At 47.3% G+C, this 15,846-nt stretch overlaps 1 protein-coding gene across 1 annotated transcript; it reads right to left on the reverse strand.

Moving 5' to 3' along the window:
• Nucleotides 1–1,599: 1,599 nt before the first annotated feature.
• Nucleotides 1,600–15,360, reverse strand: LOC117378732 (GTP-binding protein 2-like). Its single transcript, XM_033975396.2, has 12 exons — nucleotides 14,977–15,360; nucleotides 12,677–12,703; nucleotides 11,575–11,759; nucleotides 10,597–10,711; nucleotides 9,785–9,982; nucleotides 9,085–9,259; nucleotides 7,485–7,704; nucleotides 6,897–7,032; nucleotides 5,519–5,577; nucleotides 4,348–4,519; nucleotides 2,932–3,096; nucleotides 1,600–2,731 (listed from the first exon to the last, which is right to left on the reverse strand). The coding sequence occupies exons 1-12, from the start codon at nucleotides 15,136–15,138 to the stop codon at nucleotides 2,336–2,338; spliced, it is 2,010 nt and encodes a 669-aa protein (XP_033831287.1). The 5' UTR covers nucleotides 15,139–15,360; the 3' UTR covers nucleotides 1,600–2,335.
• Nucleotides 15,361–15,846: the final 486 nt, after the last annotated feature.

A 15,846-nucleotide genomic window follows, 5' to 3' on the forward strand; every position in this document is an offset into this window, starting at 1 on the left:
ACGATCCAGACTTGATCTGGAACCAGGTCAGGACTCTGCTTTACAGCGCCCCCTACAGAGCATTACAGGCACTGTTGTGGTGCCATTGGGCAAGACACCTCCCGTGTACGTGTGAGTGTGGACATGATGGTGATACGAGGTGTTGTTCAATCACAACGGAAAAGAACATAAATAAACGTTTTTTTTATTTTTACATGAAAAACATATATCGATACTTTGCAGCGATCACTCTGGGGTTGTCCTGCATGAAGCTCTTTGGCGAAATGTTCAGCGGTTACCACGGAGACACAAATCACACATCAGCAAACATGGCCTGATAAACGCAAAATGGATTTAAACGACAAGTGACTAACTGAAAAACTGTTGGCTAATGCTAATGCTAATGCTAATGCTAATGCTAGCTTGAGACTGTAATGTTCTTTGAGCCGGACTTGTTTAACAGCAGACATCAGCTCATCTGGTGTAGCTCCAGCTTAGTCGGATTGTTTTAAAAGCTCAGATTAAAGTCTAACAGAGCTTCAAACAGAGCAGTGCCTCTAGTTAGCGTCACCCCCCCAGAGAATGACATCAGCGGCAAAGCATCAATCACTTCAATATTCCTTATCAACAGGTCTTCACTTACCTGTCCAGGTAGGACAGCAGCCTCTGACCAAACTTCACACAGCAGTGGATCCAGAGGGAGTGATTGACAGGTGGATGAACCAATCAGAGCCGCGTTCCATTTGTGTCAAAACAAACATGGCCGACCTTAATCAGCGGTGACGTGTGTAGTGAGACGTGGTTTATTAAAGCTGTATTGTGTAACTTTTCCAGTGGATGATCTGTCACCTGCCTGTGTCCATGGAGGTGTTATTGCTCTGCCTAAAATGTTCCGCAGTAAGGCTTTAATCTCATCTACCTTCCATATAATCGACTATTGCACAAAAATACTGTCTGAAACGTGCATTCTTACTGTAAACGGGCTCGCCTCTCTGCAGAGCCGACCTGTAACGTGGTCTAGAGGGATCAGCAGCTTGTTGCAATGGAGAGAGTGAATGTTAATGCTCTACTGTGGAACATTTCACGCAAAAGAAAGGTTTCGTAGTGCAGCTTTAAAGAGGGGATATTTTACTCGTACGTACTTTAATCTGCTAGCACTGTGCTACTTTTTATTGTTTTGAAAATGATAAATTCACTGAAAACAGTCTCTTCTCTCTTTGCTCTCTGTGCTAAGCCCCTCCCCCTTCAGAGCACTATCACAATCAGCTGCATCCCACTAATGAAACTCCTGCACATCACACCAGGTTTGTCACGTCATAGTGCACAGTTTGTATCATGTTTTTGTTTATTTATGGAGGATTGTCGTGTGGAGCGTGGGTGATGTAGGCTTGTGGGCGGAGCCTCGTACAGACTTGTACTGCTGCCCAATATGGCCTGGGAGAGGTTGCTAAACTACTCAAACGTGCATGGATGACGTCTAAAAGCTCTGCAGGTGTGTTTTTGACGAGGGAACAGCGTTTTAACATGAGAGAGAACGAAAATAAAGTAAATTTAGCTTAATACCCCTCTTTAAGTAACTGTTTGTTTTGTGTTTTTTTCTATCTCATGTTTGCCGTCTGTCCTTTAAATAAGTTTTGTATTATTTAGTGACAGTTTTGTAATGAAAAGCACCTGTTTTTGTGGAAGAATAAACCTTAAGTTTCTCATTTCCGAGTCATTTTTTCTGTCTGTTTCTTTACTTTTATTTTATTTGTTTCATATTTAGATAAAGTGCAGATTCAGGAAACAGCAGATTCAAACCGAGTCGTCCTGAAAGGAAAAAAAACACTGCCCTCCTCAAATACTGACCTTTGACCTTTGTAAAACTTGTGTAACATTCTTCATATTGTTTTCAAATGTTCAAATGTTTTTTCTCAAAATATTATCAGTGAAAATGAAGCTGTTGGCCACAAACCCACAGTCCTGGTTTAGTCCTGGTTTAGTCCTGGTTTAGTTTTGGTTTAGTCCTGGTTCAGGCCTGGTTTAGTCCTGGTTTAGACCCGGTTTAGACCCGGTTTAGACCCGGTTTAGACCCGGTTTAGTCCCGGTTTAGTCCCGGTTTAGTCCCGGTTTAGTCCCGGTTTAGTCCCGGTTTAGTCCTGGTTTAGTCCCGGTTTAGTCCCGGTTTAGTCCCGGTTTAGTCCTGGGTTAAACTTCCCTCTCAGGACGACTCTTGAAGTAAAAAATTGCACAGAACATGTTTTCACTTTTGGAACATGCAGCCGTTTGAACTGAGACCAGACGATGAAATAAAAAAATAAAACTATGGGGACAGACGACAGAAGCAGAGAGAATTAGAGCATTTAAGCACGTCCTACTAAACCTGATGCCTGTTCTGGTCCTGGTTCTGGTTCTGGCCCGATTTGACTTTGTGGATCTGGTTTTGGCCTTTGCTCCGATCCTGGTGTAGACTCAGCTTTCGGTCCTTGCTCAGAACCTGGCCCTGATCCTGGTCCTTGTTCTGGTCTTGGCCCTGTTTCTGGCCCTGGTCTTGGTCCTGGCCTTTGTTCCGGTTCTGACCCTGGTTCTGTCTCTGGTCCTGGTCCAGGTTCTGGTCCAGGTTCTGGTCTGGTCGGGGCAGCAGTCTGGTGACGTGGCCGATGCCTTTGGTGACTCCCTCTCTGAACAGAAGCTTGGCTCCCACGCGCAGATACTCAGAATGTTTGAGGAACCGGAATCGGACCACGGCACGTTCCCCGGTCCTCAGCTCCTCCTGGAAGAACACCACAAACGTCAAGATGCCCTCCCTGTGTCAGATGCCCTCCCCGTGTGTCAGATGCCCTCCCATGCTCCTATATCCTAACACTGTGGTTCGACTCTGATCTCTCTGAGTGTGTTGCTGTGGAGGTTGTGGGTTTGACTCCTGATCTCTCTGAGTGTGTTGCTGTGGAGGTTGTGGGTTCGATGCCGTACCTTGCCCTGCAGACACTCCACCGTTGCCGTCTGTCTCACATTTCCCACGTGCACAGTGACTTGGAAACCTCGGCGGAACGTCTTTGCGTGGAACAAAAGAACAATGGCGGCTTCGAACTCGCAGCAGATGGTGGGGTTCATCTTAGGACTCACCATCACCATGCCCTGCTCAAAAGCACAACACAAAACAGGTCAGGCAATGCAGCCTCAAACAGGACTGCAGCGAACGGCTAATTCAGAAGAGGACAAGTCACCAAAACGATTATTAATCCTGGTTCAGTCCTGATTTAGTCCAGGTTTACTCCTGGTTTAGTCCTGGTTTTAGTCCTGGTTTAGTCCTGGTTTAGTCCTGGTTTAGTCCTGGTTTTAGTCCTGGTTTAGTCCTGGTTTAGTCCTGGTTCAGTCCTGTTCAGTCCTGGTTTAGCCCTGGTTTAGTCCTGGTTTAGCCCTGGTTTAGTCCTAGTTTAGTCCTAGTTTAGTCCTAGTTTAGTCCTGTTTTAGTCTAGGTTTAGTCCTGGTTCAGTCCTGGTTTTAGTCCTGGTTTAGTCCTGTTTTAGTCCTGGTTTAGTCCTGGTTCAGTCCTGGTTTTAGTCCTGGTTTAGTCCTGTTTTAGTCCTGGTTTAGCCCTGGTTCAATCCTGTTTTAGTCCTGGTTTAATCCTGGTTTTAGTCCTGGTTCAGTCCTGGTTCAGTCCTGGTTTAGTCCTGGTTTAGTCCTGGTTTTAGTCCTGGTTTTAGTCCTGTTTTTGTCCTGGTTTAGCCCTGGTTTAGTCCTGGTTTAGTCCTGGTTTAGCCCTAGTTTAGTCCTGTTTTAGTCCTGGTTTAGTCCTGGTTCAGTCCTGGTTCAGTCCTGTTCAGTCCTGGTTTAGCCCTGGTTTAGTCCTGGTTTAGCCCTGGTTTAGTCCTAGTTTAGTCCTAGTTTAGTCCTAGTTTAGTCCTGTTTTAGTCTAGGTTTAGTCCTGGTTCAGTCCTGGTTTTAGTCCTGGTTTAGTCCTGTTTTAGTCCTGGTTTAGTCCTGGTTCAGTCCTGGTTTTAGTCCTGGTTTAGTCCTGTTTTAGTCCTGGTTCAATCCTGTTTTAGTCCTGGTTTAATCCTGGTTTTAGTCCTGGTTCAGTCCTGGTTTAGTCCTGGTTTAGTCCTGGTTTAGTCCTGGTTTAGTCCTGGTTTAGTCCTGGTTTAGCCCTAGTTTAGTCCTGTTTTAGTCCTGGTTTAGTCCTGGTTCAGTCCTGGTTCAGTCCTGGTTTAGTCCTGGTTTAGTCCAGGTTTAGCCCTGGTTTAGCCCTGGTTTAGCCCTGGTTCAGTCCTGGTTTAGCTCTAGTTCTGTCTTGGTTCAGCCCTGGTTCTGTCTTGGTTCAGTCCTGTTGTTGTAGTGTGTGAGGAAGGGCATCTGGCTCTATTTGTCGGTGTTCGGGCAGACCTTTCGTAGCAGGGAGCGGTCAAAGTTGCCCAGGGCGAGTGTGGCGGCCTGCCCGGCGCGGAGCACCCGACAGGCGGATCTGTTCCTCTGGATACTCCCCACACGAAGTCTCAGGAACTGGCCCTGCTCCGTGGGGCCGACGAGGAGACGCTCCCCCTCTCTGCACACGCCACTGCAAACACGCAAAAAACACGCTCATTTAACCGCACACACCTCTCTACAAACATGTAAAAATGCGTTTATCCTCATATCTGTGTGTGTGTGTGTGTGTATGATATAAAGTGTGTTTTTGTGACAGGCCTAGATGTTGTACTGCTCTTTGTGCGTCTGGAAAGTCACTGTAGAAATGCAGTGATTTATTAACAGCCGTAAAATCATCATAGGTCCATGTTTTTATAAGTTTGATATTTTTGATTCCTGCTCTAATCAAAAACATCATCAGGATGTTTTAGTTTTTGTGGCGTTTTTTTAAGGTCAGTTTTATAATAAGGCTCTTTGAAAATGATCTTTATTCATCTTATCTTTTCATAACAACTATGAAAAAACACATTTCTATTTATGTTTCTTTTTCAAGTAAACAAGTCAAATGTATCACGTTTACAGTTAATGACCAAAGTGGTTTAGATGTTTTGATATTTTTCTCTGGTTGTAAAGGGCCTGTGGAGTTGAACCCGTCACATGAGACACAAACATGTTGTGCACTTTAACCTCAGATAAACACGTGCTGTTTTCTTTACTGAAAAAACCCTCCACAGCTACAGACATAAGATCTCAAAGTTACGTCGAATTAAATGGGCCGTTGTCATCGGCAACGACGCAAGTTTTACATAACAGCTCATATCTTCTAAAGGGAAAAAGACAGCCACTTATAAAGAAAAAAAAAAGTAATGAATTAAATATATAATAAAATAAATAAATAAATAAACTATACTAAAGACTAAATAAAACAAAACAAAAACAAAACATACCTGGGGACTTGGAACCTCATTATAAGAGAACTGACTTTAAACTGATGCTGCACAAAAACTGAAAATAACACAAACTTTAAATCTTCGACCACGTTGGAGCCTCCACAGGACACGTTCAAATTATTGTTTGATTGATTTTTGAACCGTCCCCTCTTACACCCGTCGGATATTTCAGATGCTCTGGGTGCAGTGCCCTGTCTCACCTGTAGAGGGTGCCCCCCACCACGGTGCCCACGTCAGGGACTGAGTAGATTTCATCCACCTGAGACAGAGAGTATGAGGTCAAAGGTCACACCGCACAGTAAGATGAGAGGGGAGAAAAGAAGGACATTTAGTTTTGACACAGTTTAACTTTACAGAGTCAGATTCTCAGATAATTGTGACCCTGTTCACACTCGCTCAGTCGTCCTGTTCACACTCGCTCCGTCCTGTTCACACTCGCTCCGTCCTGTTCACACTCGCTCAGTCCTGTTCACACTCGCTCAGTCGTCCTGTTCACACTCGCTCCGTCCTGTTCACACTCGCTCCGTCCTGTTCACACTTGCTCCGTCCTGTTCACACTCGCTCAGTCGTCCTGTTCACACTCGCTCCGTCCTGTTCACACTCGCTCCGTCCTGTTCACACTCGCTCAGTCCTGTTCACACTCGCTCAGTCGTCCTGTTCACACTCGCTCCGTCCTGTTCACACTCGCTCCGTCCTGTTCACACTTGCTCCGTCCTGTTCACACTCGCTCAGTCGTCCTGTTCACACTCGCTCAGTCCTGTTCACACTCACTCAGTCCTGTTCACACTTGCTCCGTCCTGTTCACACTCACTCAGTCGTCCTGTTCACACTCGCTCAGTCCTGTTCACACTCGCTCAGTCGTCCTGTTCACACTCGCTCTGTCCTGCTCACACTCGCTCAGTCGTCCTGTTCACACTCGCTCAGTCCTGTTCACACTCGCTCCGTCCTGTTCACACTCGCTCAGTCCTGTTCACACTCGCTCAGTCCTGTTCACACTCGCTCAGTCGTCCTGCTCACACTCGCTCAGTCGTCCTGTTCACACTCGCTCAGTCCTGCTCACACTCGCTCAGTCCTGTTCACACTCGCTCAGTCCTGCTCACACTCGCTCAGTCCTGTTCACACTCGCTCCGTCCTGTTCACACTCGCTCAGTCCTGTTCACACTCGCTCAGTCCTGTTCACACTCGCTCAGTCCTGCTCACACTCGCTCAGTCCTGTTCACACTCGCTCCGTCCTGTTCACACTCGCTCAGTCCTGTTCACACTCGCTCAGTCGTCCTGCTCACACTCGCTCAGTCGTCCTGTTCACACTCGCTCAGTCCTGCTCACACTCGCTCAGTCCTGCTCACACTCGCTCAGTCCTGTTCACACTCGCTCCGTCCTGTTCACACTCGCTCAGTCCTGTTCACACTCGCTCAGTCCTGTTCACACTCGCTCAGGCCTGTTCACACTCGCTCAGGCCTGTTCACACTCGCTCAGGCCTGTTCACACTCGCTCAGGCCTGTTCACACTCGCTCAGTCGTCCTGTTCACACTCGCTCAGTCCTGTTCACACAGACTGTGGGAGAGCGTCTGGAGGTACCTGAAACTCCGTGAGCTGCTGCATCAGCTCCTCCTGCTCTTTGCTGTTGCTCAGAGGAGGAAGAACGTTCAGGAAGACTTTGAGAAGGTCCAGACTCTGCCCAGAGACCGAGGAGATGGTGAAGATCGGGGTCACGCTGCAGAGAGACATTAACACAAGGTCAGAGGTCAGAAACAGAGAGTCCTGGTTTAGTTTTGGTACAGATGTTTAGATGTGGTTTAGACCTGGATCAGTCCTGGTATAGTCCTGGCCCAGTCCTGGTTTAGTCCTGGCCCAGTCCTGGTTTAGTCCTGGCCCAGTCCCGGTCCAGACCTGGTTTAGTCCTGGCCCAGTCCTGGTTTAGTCCTGGCCCAGTCCTGCTCCAGTCCTGGTCTAGTCCTGGTTTAGTCCCTGGTCGAGTCCCGCTCCAGTCCCGGTCCAGTCCCGGTCCAGTCCCGGTCCAGTCCCGGTCCAGTCCCGGTCCAGTCCCACTCCAGTCCCACTCCAGTCCCGGTCCAGTCCCGGTCCAGTCCCGGTCAAGTCCCACTCCAGTCCCGGTCCAGTCCTGCTCCAGTCCCGGTCCAGTCCCGCTCCAGTCCCGGTCCAGACCTGGTCCCATGGCTGAACTGCTGCGCTCCCATGACGGCGTCGTCCCGGTTGCTGATGACCAGTGGGACCTTGTTGCAGCCGGGCTGTTTGAGGAGCCTCTGGAGCTGCCGGACCGTCCTGTCCACGGCCCCTCGACTCACCAGGTCCACTTTACTGACCGCGATGAAGACGGGCACCTTCAGAGCCATGGACAGGCCCAGGTGCTCCCTGGTGGTGCCCGCTGGGGGAGGAGCAGTGATCAGAATCCACTTTTCAGATATTTAACCATGTTAAAGTCGTTTCTCTTCAACATTTACCCTCTTAAAGTTCTATTTAGAGAGATTCATGTTTGAGGAATCTTTATTCACTGGCGCACGCCCACTGCTGTCCACTTATTTTGTTCTCCAATTTTATTTTCGTAATTGATGATAGACATTTCCTTCTTTTGCACGCTTCTTGTTTCTTTAATTAAGTCATTTTAGATCAATATTGCGATTTAAAATGTGTAAATTATAACACAATGATCCACGAGTGTCATAGATCATAACTTTAGAGTGACACAAACACAATATTTCCTCTTTAAAAGGCCCAAATCGCTCTATTTTTCTCATCTATGTTATGTTTCCTCGTCACAAACAAACCTGGAGTTGTATTTTTTTTGTTTCATTCACACACAAACCTGCAGATTTAGGCTGAATCCTTCTCTCAAACTGAAAACGCTCTGCTCCACCTTGTGATGTCATCATGTGGTGTTTTTAAACTCCTGAGAATCTTCTCTCCTCACAAACTTTTATAACGCCCTCTGCTTCAATCGTGTGCAAAAGTAAATGTCCAGTGTCTGCACAAACGTGTGTCCGAGCTCAGACGTGCAGTAAAAACAAAAAGAGCATGATCTCAAGTGGCGTTTATGAAGAAGTGAAAAGTGACATTTACACTCGGCTGTGGCTCCAGTTCATACGTGTGGACTTGGAGTTTGAGTTTTAACGGGACGTACTGTTTTAAAACATGAAACGTCACGGTTATAACATAAATCAACGCCATTAACTCTCAAAAAATACAGGCACTGAATAAAGAAGCGTTCAATCGTTATCAAAAAGCAGCACAGTGATGATAAAGTGATTATTGAAACAAAACAACTCCAGGTCTGTTTTTTCAGGTAACATCTTCATAACAGGCATAAAACTCACAAGTCGACTTTGAATCGTATCATTTCATAGATTTTGTTCCTGTGTCAGACTCTGGTGAAAAACTCATTTTATACAAACAAAGCCACGAGTCAAAGGCCAACGCCACAGTGACACCTGGGACGTTTAAGACATTAGAGCTGTCTCTGCCCCGGTCTCAGTCCCGGTCTCAGTCCCGGTCTCGGTCCCGGTCTCGGTCCCGGTCTCGGTCCCGGTCTCAGTCTTGGTCTCAGTCCCGGTCCCGGTCTCTGTCCCGGTCTCAGTCTTGGTCTCAGTCCCGGTCTCGGTCTCTGTCCCGGTCTCAGTCTCGGTCTCAGTCTCGGTCCCGGTCTCAGTCCCGGTCTCGGTCCAGGTCTCTTCCCCAGTCTCAGTCTCGGTCTCAGTCTCGGTCTCAATCTCGGTCTCAGTCCCAGTCTCAGTCCCGGTCCTGGTCTTACCGATACCGGTGCTGGCGCTCACCACGAGCAGGGCGAAGTCTGGGCAGTAGGAGGTGAGTCCAAAGATGGTGGTCTTGAGGTACTTGTGGTGCCCGGCCAGGTCCATGAACGTGATCATCTTTGAAGAGCTCTCACAAATCTCCTCCGCTGTCCTGGACTCACTGTAGTTCACCACCTGGACCAGACCCAGACCAGGTTAGACCAGGTTAGACCAGGTTAGACCAGGTTAGACCAGGTTAGACCAGGTTAGACCAGGTTAGACCAGGTTAGACCAGGGTTAGACCTGGTTTAGACTTGTCTTAGGCTGGGTTTAGACCTGGGTTAGACAGAGGTTAGATCTGGTTTAGACCTGGGTTAGACTTGGTTTAGTCCTGGTTTGGTCCTGGTTCAGACCTGGTTCAGTCCTTGTCCAGTCCTGGTTTAGTCCACGTTTAAACCTGGTTTAGACCTGGTTTAGTCCCAGGTTATTACTTGTTTAATCCTTGCTTTAGTTCTAGTTCAGTCCCGGTTTAGTCCCGGTTTAGTCCCGGTTTAGTCCCGGTTTAGTCCCGGTTTAGTCCCGGTTTAGTCCTGGTTTAGGATGGTTCAAAGAGATCACTAGATTACTCAAACATGACCTGTTGTTGTCGGGGGAATGTTCTCACACGGCTCTAAAGTCCGTTGTGACCATCTCCTGGTTAAATAAACCTGCCGCACTCACTTGGCCTTTGCTGTTGAAGCCCAGGATCTCAAAGCTGATGGAGGAGGTTCTCCCGCTCTGGATCTCGTGCAGGTGCCTGAACAGGTTGAGTCGAGCTCGGCCACGTCCGTTGTCCAGTTCCCCCTGAGTCAGGACGCCCAGGAGAGTGGACTTCCCCGAGTCCACGTTCCCCAACACGGCCACGCGCAGGTCCAGGAACTGAGGCCCAGAGCAGAGAGAATCCAGACTGAACATGTTCACTGGAGCCAGAACGTTCTACAGTCACAGTTTAAAGGGTCTGTACTTCACACACACAGAACATCGAGAGTCAGCGCCGCATCTGCTCCATCTGCTCCATCTGCTCCATCTGCTCTCACGTCTAAAAAACTCTGTCCACACACAAGTCCATCAGGGACAGAGACGCAGAACCTTTACACGTCCATGGAGTTCATCTAACGTCTCTGCTCAGGGGTTTATACGGTTTATTAACGCTGTTGTGATAATTGCACTGTAGTGTTTCTATCTTTACAAAAAATTGTGATGTTTTACTTTTAGAATGTTTTGCTCAGTTCAAGAGGAGCTCACTGCAGATCTGCTCAACACACACACACACACACACACACACCTCGAGGAGACATCTACACATCACTACACAAACGCCCCCTGAAGCCTCGCCGCCCCCTGAAGCCTCGCCGCCCCCTGAAGCCTCGCCGCCCCCTGAAGCCTCGCCGCCCCCTGAAGCCTCGCCGCCCCCTGAAGCCTCGCCGCCGCCCCCTGAAGCCTCGCCGCCCCCTGAAGCCTCGCCGCCCCCGGGCACATGACGAGGGTCTCACCTGCTGATCATCTGGAACTTTACGAACCAAAACTTCAGCGATTTTACGAGATACGTTTTGGTCAGAGTCAAAATCCACCTCCCTCTCTCTGAGCAGAGCGATGTCTGCACCCACCCTGAGGAGAGAGGAGGAGGAGGGAGGAGGAGGAGGAGGAGAGGAGGAGAGAGAGAGAGGGAGGGAGGGAGGAGAGAGAGAGGGAGGGAGGGAGGAGAGAGAGAGAGGAGAGAGAGAGAGGGAGGAGATGGAGGAGAGAGAGAGAGAGGAGGACGAGGAGAGGAGGAGGAGGAGGAGAGGAGGAGAGAGAGAGGGAGGGAGGGAGGGAGGAGGAGACAGAGGAGAGAGAGAGGAGGAGGAGGGAGGAGGAGGAGAGGAGGAGAGAGAGAGAGGGAGGGAGGGAGGAGAGAGAGAGGGAGGAGACGGAGGAGAGAGAGAGAGGAGGAGGAGGGAGGAGGAGGAGAAGAGGAGGAGAGAGAGAGGGAGGGAGGGAGGAGGAGACAGAGGAGAGAGAGAGAGGAGGAGGAGGGAGGAGGAGGAGAAGAAGAGGAGGAGAGAGAGAGAGGGAGGGAGGGAGGGAGGGAGGGAGGAGGAGACAGAGGAGAGAGAGAGAGGAGGAGGAGGGAGGAGACGGAGGAGAGAGGAGGAGAGAGAGGGAGGGAGGAGATGGAGGAGAGAGAGAGAGGAGGAGAAAGAGGAGGAGACAGAGAGAGAGGAGGGGGAGACAGAGGAGGAGACAGAGGAGGAGGAGACGTGAATAAACATACTTGTACTTGTTCACACTCATGGATTCACTTGAATAAATGTAGTGAGCCGATATATCGACAATGTATCAGGCCGATATTTGCACTTTATTACTTTTTGCCAATCGGCCTCAAATCTCTGGCCCAATTAAGTCCCAGTTCAGTCCCGGTTCAGTCCCGGTTCAGTCCCGGTTCAGTCCCTGGTTCAGTCCCTGGTTCAGTCCCTCTCGAGTGGACGTACTTGTGTGCCATGCGGCTGAGTGTTTGCAGTGATGCGTTCATGTCTCCGGGGGACAGTCCGACGAGAAGCCCGTTGTCCTCCACTCCGATCTGGTACACGGCCTCTCCACGTCCCTCCTGCAGACGCCATTTGAGCTGCGTCGCCAAGTGCTCGAAGCGGTACGGCGACGGATTCACCAGCTTCAGCTAGAAACACAGAAACTACTGTCACAAACCAGTCCAGGTTTAGTCCAGGTTTAGTCCAGGTTTAGTCCAGGTTTAGCCCAGGTTTAGCCCAGGTTTAGTTCAGGTTTAGCCCAGGTTTAGCCCAGGTTTAGTCCAGGTTTAGTCCAGGTTTAGCCCAGGTTTAGCCCAGGTTTAGTCCAGGTTTAGTCCAGGTTTAGTCCAGGTTTAGCCCAGGTTTAGCCCAGGTTTAGTCCAGGTTTAGTCCAGGTTTAGTCCAGGTTTAGCCCAGGTTTAGCCCAGGTTTAGTCCAGGTTTAGTCCAGGTTTAGTCCAGGTTTAGCCCGGGTTTAGTCCGGGTTTAGTCCGGGTTTAGCCCGGGTTTAGTCCAGGTTTAGTCCAGGTTTAGCCCAGGTTTAGTCCGGGTTTAGCCCAGGTTTAGCCCAGGTTTAGTCCAGGTTTAGTCCAGGTTTAGTCCAGGTTTAGCCCGGGTTTAGTCCGGGTTTAGTCCGGGTTTAGCCCGGGTTTAGTCCAGGTTTAGTCCAGGTTTAGCCCAGGTTTAGTCCGGGTTTAGCCCAGGTTTAGTCCAGGTTTAGTCCAGGTTTAGTCCGGGTTTAGCCCGGGTTTAGTCCAGGTTTAGTCCAGGTTTAGTCCAGGTTTAGCCCAGGTTTAGTCCGGGTTTAGCCCAGGTTTAGCCCAGGTTTAGTCCAGGTTTAGTCCAGGTTTAGTCCAGGTTTAGCCCAGGTTTAGTCCAGGTTTAGTCCAGGTTTAGCCCTGTTTTAGTCTCATTTTAGCCCTGCTTAAGTCCTGGTTTAGTCCCAGTTTAGTCCCGGTTTAGACGAGGGAACAGCAGAAAGTTCCAGACGTCCATTTTACAGAATGTCTTTAATGTCCATTGACCTGGTCCTTCCACATTTGCATATTTTCACAGTTTATCTTTACCTTGTATTCAATGTTTCCCTCTTCAGCCTGAAACAGAAAGCACATTTGAGTTTAATCCAAATAAAAGTCGTAAAGATCTCAGTTTTACACTAGAAACACGGCCAAAGCTGAGGCCATTTTTGTCAGTAGTTTGACTCTTTCTGTTTTAGAAGAATCTTAAAAACACAAGTGCTGCTGCCAAAAAAAGGTCCTGCATTACACAATATTTACTCTTGTGAGCTTTAAGCTGTGTTATGATGCTGTTACGCCTCAAAAACAGACCTGGAGTTGTGTTTTGTTTCATCTCCAAAGCTCAAAATGCTCTGTTCCACCTTGTGATGTCATCAAGTGGTAGTTTTCAAGATAACATCTACTTTTTTTTTTACCTTTAGTTCAGTCGAGATAAGAGACAACTCCAGGACTGAAATGATCCAGATGATTCTAGAAATGAAGGTGTGTGGAGTTTAAAAACACAACGGAGCACTTCCTGTATCACCACATGATGACATCACAAGGTGGAACAGAGTGTTTTCCATTTGAGAGAACAGACGAAATCTGCAGAGTTTGTTCGTTAAACATGTGTGAATGAAACAAAACACAACAGGTCTGTTTTTGATGAGGAAACATAACAGAAATCAGAAAACTACGTAATATTTTCGGTTTAAGTAAAAAGTACAAGAAAATACCACTCTGTTTACTAATATTACATTTTAACACCATTTTAGAAGCAATTTAGATCATACTTTGCACAAAACTTGATCACATGTAGATGTTTTAAAACACAATGTTCATATTCTCTGAGCTCTGTCCAATCAGAGCAGGCGATGCTGTCATGTGTTTTGTGTTTTATAAAGGCTGTGGATCGGGACAAATGGAACCTGCAGAACTCAGCAACTTCCACGATTTACAATAAAACTAATTCCAATCATGTGGCTCAGTCTAAACTCAATTATACAGAGATTAAAACTCACCCCAAAAAACTACAGTAACGTGAGTATTTGCAGTAGTTCCGTTCTACTACAGCCCAAAGTCAATAGTGCTGTGATGTTATTTTATACTTTAAATGGCTCTTATTCTGACATTTTCTGATCTATGTCCTAACGTTGTTTCCTCATTACAAACACTCCTGGAGCTGTAGAATCAGTTGGATCATTTCAGCCCAGGAGCTGTTATTTTTGAAAACTACCACTTGATGACATCACAAGGTGGAACGTCGCATTTTGAGCTTTGCGGATGTTACAGTCTAATAATAAAGTGTGACTCAAACATGTGTGAATGAAACAAAACACAACTCCAGGTCTGTTTTTGAGCAGGAAACAGTGTTAGAACATGGATTAAAACTCACAAGAGTCAATTTTGCAAAATATAAGACCTTTAATACAGAAATAATACAGAAAAAAGTATTGTTCAACTTAAAAAAAGACATTATCAGTGCCGGTACGTGTGTGGTTTGTAATAATATAAAGCCCAATAATAAACCATAAAACTACACCAGGACAAATACAAAACACTTTTTTGTGTGAACTTTTCTATAGAGACATATTTGCATGTTTTGGGCAAATATGAAGGCGGGAGGTTAAATTTAAGTGTCTTGAATGGGCCAAACTGACTGAAAAAATGGACTGTGCAAAGAATGTGCAATAAATGTGCAATGAGTTGAATGTGCAATTTTTCTGTTGACCTTTCGTGACCCCAGCCCTTTGGAACAGATGGAAATGATTCTTTGGTTTTAATCTGGAGAGTTTACATCAGGTTCAATCATGTCTGTTCATTAACCTACACAGTCCAAATCAAATAAATATGTGGTTTTTTTTAAATATTGTAAATACATTTCAAATAGAAGTTTAAACCCAGAGCCTGATGGTTTTTGTGCTTGGGTTTGACCTGAGGATAAACAGCATAATGCGTCCGTCATAAGGATCAATAATTATAAATGTTCATCTAGCTGCATAATTCTGATATGTAGTAAAATATAACCTGTGCCGAATTATTGCTAGTTTATTCCTCAAATAAGAATAACCTTAAAAATATCTGTAACTGTAAAACCCTTTTAACACTTTTCGAGTAAACATTAAAAAGGATAAAACCTGACTGAGGTTCGAGTGACGTTGTACTTTCGGGAAGAAATGTTGTCGTTTAAACACTTACAGCTGAAAAATGTGGCTTTTCTTTTATAAATAACATGTTATTGAAGCCCTTTTGTGAGATATATGTATTAACTGTATCTTTAAAACGGAATATATATGTAAAATGAGCCGTGTTTCTCGCTAGCCCGCGGTGCTAACCCAGACTCCGTTAGCGTTAGCCGTTAGCATGTTTACCTCCGGCGGGAGAAACGGCGGCGCGCGGCTCTTGTGTTTGTTTCTCTTTCTGCCGCCGCGTTTTCGTTTCCTCCGTTTGGACTTGGTCGTGATTTGGTTCCCGTGATTCAAGCCCTGCTCCTGTGGCCCCGGGACGGAGCAGTGTTCGGTCAGATCCACCATCCTCCCTCCGCCTCCTGAACCGAGGGAGAGCAGAGACTAGTGCCCGGGGACAGGGCTCGGCCTGGCGGACATCAGAGCCTCAGAGCCCCGGGACTGGAGCCTGGAGCCCGGGACTGGAGCCTGGAGCGGCCGGGGGGACGGTGACTGCGGGGAGGCCCGGGATGGAGACAGGATCCTGGGCACTGACTGAGGGAGGGAGGGATGCTCTCTCCTCAGCATCACAGCAGCTCATCCGGTTACACTTCAAAATAAAAGCATGAACAGGACAAGCGTGTTTGGACTCACGAAGTACCATAGGACTACACATGAAGTATCACGTTTGTACTTTACACATGAAGTATCACGTTTGTACTTTACACATGAAGTATCACGTTTGTACTTTACACATGAAGTATCACGTTTGTACTTTACACGTGAAGTATCACGTTTGTACTTTACACATGAAGTATCACGTTTGTACTTTAGACATGAAGTATCACGTTTGTACTTTACACATGAAGTATCACGTTTGTACTTTACACATGAAGTATCACGTTTGTAGTATTTCAAACATTCTGTGACAGATGCACAGTGACACAGGAGAATGTCCTGTGAACTTTATACATAAGTATAAACAACTTTCTGGTTAAACGTCGTGTTTAAAGTCTGATCAGGCGCCGCAGTGGAGCGTCAAAAACACCAGGACAGTGACCAGACCACAGGTCTCCA

This window comes from Periophthalmus magnuspinnatus, chromosome 1 (assembly GCF_009829125.3).
Source record: "Periophthalmus magnuspinnatus isolate fPerMag1 chromosome 1, fPerMag1.2.pri, whole genome shotgun sequence".
Classification (NCBI taxonomy): domain Eukaryota; kingdom Metazoa; phylum Chordata; class Actinopteri; order Gobiiformes; family Gobiidae; genus Periophthalmus; species Periophthalmus magnuspinnatus.

Bases quoted from the DNA above. Each gene is read 5' to 3' on its own strand.
- LOC117378732 (XM_033975396.2), bottom strand. From the start codon at position 15,138: ATGGTGGATCTGACCGAACACTGCTCCGTCCCGGGGCCACAGGAGCAG. The intron at 3,097-4,347 runs GTCTGCCCGAAC...GCTTTTGAGCAG, and splicing joins ACCGCTCCCTGCTACGAAAG to GGCATGGTGATGGTGAGTCC. The intron at 2,732-2,931 runs GTACGGCATCGA...GTGTTCTTCCAG, and splicing joins TGGAGTGTCTGCAGGGCAAG to GAGGAGCTGAGGACCGGGGA.